General features: G+C 34.1%; 2 protein-coding genes across 2 annotated transcripts; both read right to left on the bottom strand.

Moving 5' to 3' along the window:
- Positions 1-1,652: 1,652 nt before the first annotated feature.
- On the bottom strand, positions 1,653-2,510 carry LOC108776350 (uncharacterized). Its single transcript, XM_018542951.1, has one exon. The coding sequence runs from the start codon at positions 2,508-2,510 to the stop codon at positions 1,653-1,655; it is 858 nt and encodes a 285-aa protein (XP_018398453.1).
- A 54-nt stretch (positions 2,511-2,564) lies between these two features.
- LOC108776349 (zinc finger MYM-type protein 1-like) lies at positions 2,565-3,383 on the bottom strand. The gene has a single exon (XM_018542950.1). It carries the CDS (start codon positions 3,381-3,383, stop codon positions 2,565-2,567), a length of 819 nt encoding a protein of 272 aa, XP_018398452.1.
- Between the last annotated feature and the right edge of the window lie 1,941 nt (positions 3,384-5,324).

The raw sequence follows: 5,324 nt of genomic DNA, 5'->3' as shown, positions 1-5,324 counted from the left end.
TCGACAGATTATTCTAAGTTCAAGAATACGTTAACAAGTCGCGTCCTAGACGCTCTGCAATAAAGTGTGTTTTTAACTAACGTGTGTTTCATCCTAAATCATTCAAACTATTCCTGACATCTTTCCATCGTTTCCTTAACCGGTTACGTTTCTATTTCTACCCCTCGATTAACCTTGTCGAAACCTTACAGTCTCAGAAGTGGGATTCCACTCTCTGTCCTGCCTCTCGGATTCCATCTTGGATCCTTTGTCCTTTGTATCCACACACATTTTCTTTGTACTGAACGTCGCGTTCGTCGGCATTCGAGCGGTACAAGTTTCGCTCCGTGATTATTACGGTTGCTATAGTTTTCGGTCGGTTCGTGACCTCTCGGGTTATTCAGTTCGGTTTAATACGCTGAAAGCCTTTTTCCCGCTGTGTAACAGTGTTTGTGATACGTGTCGTCATCTTGTCGATTCACGTTTATAAGTGTTTTTCAGTTCGGTTTAATACGCTGAAAGCCTTTTTCCCGCTGTGTAACAGTGTTCGTCATACGTGTCGTCAACTAGTCGATTCACGTTTACAAGTGTTTTCCAGTTCAGTTAATACGCTGAAAGCCTTTTTCCCGCTGTGTAACAGTGTTCGTGATACGTGTCGTCATCTTGTCGATTCACGTTTACAAGCGTTCAAAAGCGAGTGATTCTCGTTTACGCCTTTCGTGAGTGCATCAATTGGTGTACGTAAAGCTTTTCGGCATTCTCGGCATTTGCCGCTGCCTTACGACTATTGTATCAGATAGTCGCCATTACGTTGTATTCAACGTCTTCAACGGTTTCCGTTTGCGCGCGCGAATCAACGTCGCCATCTTAATGTTTTGCCAACACAAGTTCGGATTGGTTGGTAACTGTTCGGTTTACGAGTGTACAAAGTTACGTGCATTCACGGCGTTTATCGATTTATCGCATTGACTTTATCGATCGTTATTCAGAATGGATCGCGAACGCCTCGATGGATTATCTTACGAGCAGTTGAGAGACGAACTTATTAAGCTCAAGCTTCCTGTCACTGCGTCTCGAACAGACTGTTTAGACAGTGGGCTAGTATAAATTTCAAAACGAATCTCAATAATCGACTTTTATATTTTGTGCACTAAGAATAACATATTGCAGTTATTTTCTAGAAAACTGTAATATACAAATTCTAATCTGTTTTACTTATATGTATGTATGTTCAATTTGAATTTGCACCTTGAATAATCTATCAGTTCCTTTTCGTGGTACATATTCAACATAGAAAATATTCGTTATATGTACGTTCACTTTGAACTGGCACATTTAGTAATATATCAGTTACTTTTCGTGGTCATCATATATTATATTAGATAATCGTTTTAATTTAGGAAGGATCAAATTTTTGCGGTTAGTTTTCAAAGGTTTAAATTTGTTGGTACAAAATATTCAGTACAGTCGTAAAACATTTACGTAACAAGAAAACAAATCAATATACGTACATAAAACTAACAAAAAACTTTCCGTGCTTTTTTTTCTGCAAAAATCTTAATAACTTTTTTAATGTCTATTTCCCGCAATATATCTCGTTCCGTACTCATGACTGTTAAATAATTTAATCGGTCTTGAGTCATAGATATTCGCAACACATTTTTAATAATAAATTATTTAGAAAATGATCTTTCACCGGTCACGTTACATATCATTAAAGTTAGATATATTCTTAGGACCATTTCAACATTTGGAAAAGATTCGCGAACTCCTTTGTCAATAATCAATGAGTACATTGCTTGTTCTTTACTCATGTTCGAATCGAGTTTCAGTAAATGTAAACAAAAATTTCGAAATTGTAATAATTCTTCTTCAAGACCAGAATCTAAATCATTGGAATAAATACGTATCAACCGTTGAAAACTTTCGGTAATTCCGGCATGACTTAATTCATCGAGCTTAGATAAAAATCCAAATCTCGATTCAATTTCTTCGTATGCTCCTATTCTTTGATTCAAAGCGTTGATAAAAGCATCTATTATTGGAAGATATTGAGAGATACGAAATGATTCAGACACTGAAAATTCAACTTCTGGTGTTTCAGGATCATTAGAAGAGTTTAAACGAACATTTCTCTTTCGAATACGTTTGCTTTGATATTCCGTTATTTCAGTTAGTTTTTTTCCTAAATCCTCATAGTGTGGAAAGTTATCTCGTTTTTCTGCGACGTATTCTTTTAATGATTTTATGCATGCAATTGCGGTATTCAACAGTATTCTGGGATTTTGAATCGTGCTGCTAGTTTTATTCAAGTTTTGAAGAATATCATTCCAAAGCGACGCCATGATCCCAGTTTCTAAACGACACATGTTTTTATGAAGACCTGAAGCTTCGCATCGAGTTTTCGTATCGTACTTAGTATTTTGAGATATATCTAATAAAGTATCTCTGATTGATTTATAACCGCGTACAAAAGCTTCATTAGCGTCTCCTCGAGCACTCCATCTAGTGGTCTCAACTCGTTGTGGCATTTTTATTTTGACTTTTCCAGTTTTATCTGATTCCAATACTTCTTTAAGCAATGCCTAACGCCAATCTGAAGCTGAAAAAAACACGTAAATAGATTGAAGGAACATGAAATAATTCGTTGAAGACGTCGAAGCATCAGAAGCTTTTTCTCCAGTCAAATTCAAACTGTGTCCTACACAGGGTATCCATATTGCTAAATCATTTTCTTTAGCTACTAAAGCTTGAAGTCCGTTAAATTTTCCACTCATGGTCGATGCATTGTCATATGATTGACCTCGGCAATTGCTTATATCAATATCGTTTTCTTTTAAAAAATGTATCAATGCATTAAACATGTCAACGGCTTTGTGGCCTTGATTAGGTAAAAATTTTAGAAATCTTTCAACTGGCGTACTATTCTCTACATATCTAAAAATAAAAGTCAGTTGATCAACATGACCTTCGTCACTTGTTCCATCTAAAGAAATTGAATATATTTTAGCTTTTTTCAATCGTATCAATATTTCGCTGAATACTAATTTGGCAATTTCTTCGATGAGTTCTTCATAGATAGTTGACGAGAGATAATTAACATGTCCACTTCCACAGTTTCCATATTTTTTTATATGCTCTTCTAAAAAAGGATCATATTTTGACAATAACTCGATTATTCCTAGAAAGTTTCCATTGTTTGGCGAGCCTAGAATTTCATTAGTACCTCTAAAAGCTAATGATCTTTCACTTAAAAATAATATATCGTCAATCACACGCCTCAAAACATTTAGCCAATACTTAGTGGTATTTTCGATTTCTTTTTTGAGTTCTTTATCAATTTGTCCTTGTTCTTTCAAAAGACTATTATATTGTACCAGAGCTTTTAAATGATGATTTGACATTTCATGCTGTACTAAACGTTCATTCGCGTGTTTCCAGTTACAAAAGCCATTGTGTATAAATTGATTTGCAAAAGATTTATCAAATAATTTGTAAAAAAAAGCAATATAAACGACGAGTAGTAGGAGAAAAGCACAACCAAGAACGTTTGATAACTTCTCCGTTAGCCGTTTTTTTTCGAACATGCTTACGGTACATTTTCTGATCTTCTGTCCATCCGATTGTTCTAATGATTTATTTTTTAATAAATGGCTGTCGCAATGTTGTACAGAAAAATCGAAGTTTTTTAACCAATAAAAACTCCATTGTTTCATATCATCCGGCCACATATCTATATCATTTGATAAACCATCCTCACCCCTACTTTTTTCTGTTATTAAAATCTGAAAATATTCATGCTTTTTTAAAATATAAAATTGCAAAAATTTTATATAATACAATTGCAAGAATAAAATACTGGAACTACATAAAATTTGAGCTTTTATGCTAAAATACGTTAAAGAAAAAAATTTTCGAAAAATTTGACTTTTTTCACAAAAAATTCAATTTTTTAGCTAAGAGTTTAAAAAATCCGACGTTTCCACCGTAACCATTCATTTTTTAGGTATATTTTCCAGAATGGGGTTTTCCGGAAAAAATTTAAATGTCCTGAAAATTGACTGTAGCATTATTTAAAGCTATTAAAAGCAATACAAATTATAAATATGCCACTACTTATGTTTATTTCTTTGCAAAAATAATTTTAAAAACTGTATAGATATAGCTAAGATGTCAGAACTACAAAATTGCGCCTGATTCATCATGACGTCATTATTAGGCATTACGCTGTGAAGATGGTACAACAGCCAATCACATTTTAGATTGTTGGAGTTCAGTAGGATGTTCTACTCGTAACTGTTCGCCGATTGGTTGACAAGCAGTTTTTTAAAACTTAATGTATCAGAAATTAAAGCTGCTGTCTCAACAATGCCTAATAATGACGTCACGGCCAATGAGGCGCAACCTTCTAGCTGAAAAATGTTAGCTATATCTATGCAGTTTTTTAAATCATTTTTACAAAGAAATAAACATAGATAGTGTCATATTAATAATTTGTGTTGCTCTTAGTAACTCTAAATAATGCTACAATTAATTTTCAGGACATTTAAATTTTCCCGGAAAACCCCATTTCTCTATAGAAATAAGGTCCTTATTGCAAGGGCTACCGGGTGAAGCAATGTTGTCACGATTTGTTGCTTATATGTATATAGGAAAAATCAAACCTGAAAGTTTCACGTCTGCCGACGAATTCAACAGCTTGACAAGGAAAAATTAAACCTCGAATTTTGACGTCAAACTTTCAAGTTTGATTTTTCTTATTTATAAGCAGCGAATACTGACTATACATTACTTCACCCGGCAGCCCTTGTAATAAGGAACGTATTTCTGTAAAGAAATGCTGAAAAACATATCTAAAAAATGGATGGTTACAGCGCAAAGTTTCCTCGGTTTTTTTATGCAAGTAAGCACTTTTTTATATGCTTACCTTTTTGTCTTCTTTGTCTAGTAGATTTGTCGATGTTGATGCACCATTTAAATCGTTGTTTTCCAAAATTTATATAGAAGCTAAACTATTTGAATCTATTTCATGTAATGCAGAAGTTTGCGATTTACTTTGTGAAGAAAAAAATCGGACATGCGTCGCGTTTTTGAAAGAATCTCTTTTTCTTTTTGTTGTTTATCAATTGCTGCTTTTCGCTTAGCACTCCCACTTTGACAAATTCTTTTACCTCTATGTCTATCACTTTGATCACTCATTGTTATACGTTATTATTACACACTTTAATACTTTATATGTTACGAATAAAATATACGACACTACAGACGTCCGTCTTATTAGTGCACTGTAAGAAGCGCGAGAACAAGCTAGCGGCTCGCGAGTTAAACCTACCGTAACTTGCATA

Source organism: Cyphomyrmex costatus, unplaced genomic scaffold, assembly GCF_001594065.2.
Source record: "Cyphomyrmex costatus isolate MS0001 unplaced genomic scaffold, Ccosl1.0 scaffold354, whole genome shotgun sequence".
In the NCBI taxonomy this organism is placed as follows: domain Eukaryota; kingdom Metazoa; phylum Arthropoda; class Insecta; order Hymenoptera; family Formicidae; genus Cyphomyrmex; species Cyphomyrmex costatus.
Note: the sequence above shows the minus strand (reverse complement) of the source record. Positions and strands in the feature narration are given on the sequence as shown.

Bases quoted from the DNA above. Each gene is read 5' to 3' on its own strand.
- LOC108776350 (XM_018542951.1), bottom strand. From the start codon at position 2,510: ATGCCACAACGAGTTGAGACCACTAGATGGAGTGCTCGAGGAGACGCT.
- LOC108776349 (XM_018542950.1), bottom strand. From the start codon at position 3,383: ATGTCAAATCATCATTTAAAAGCTCTGGTACAATATAATAGTCTTTTG.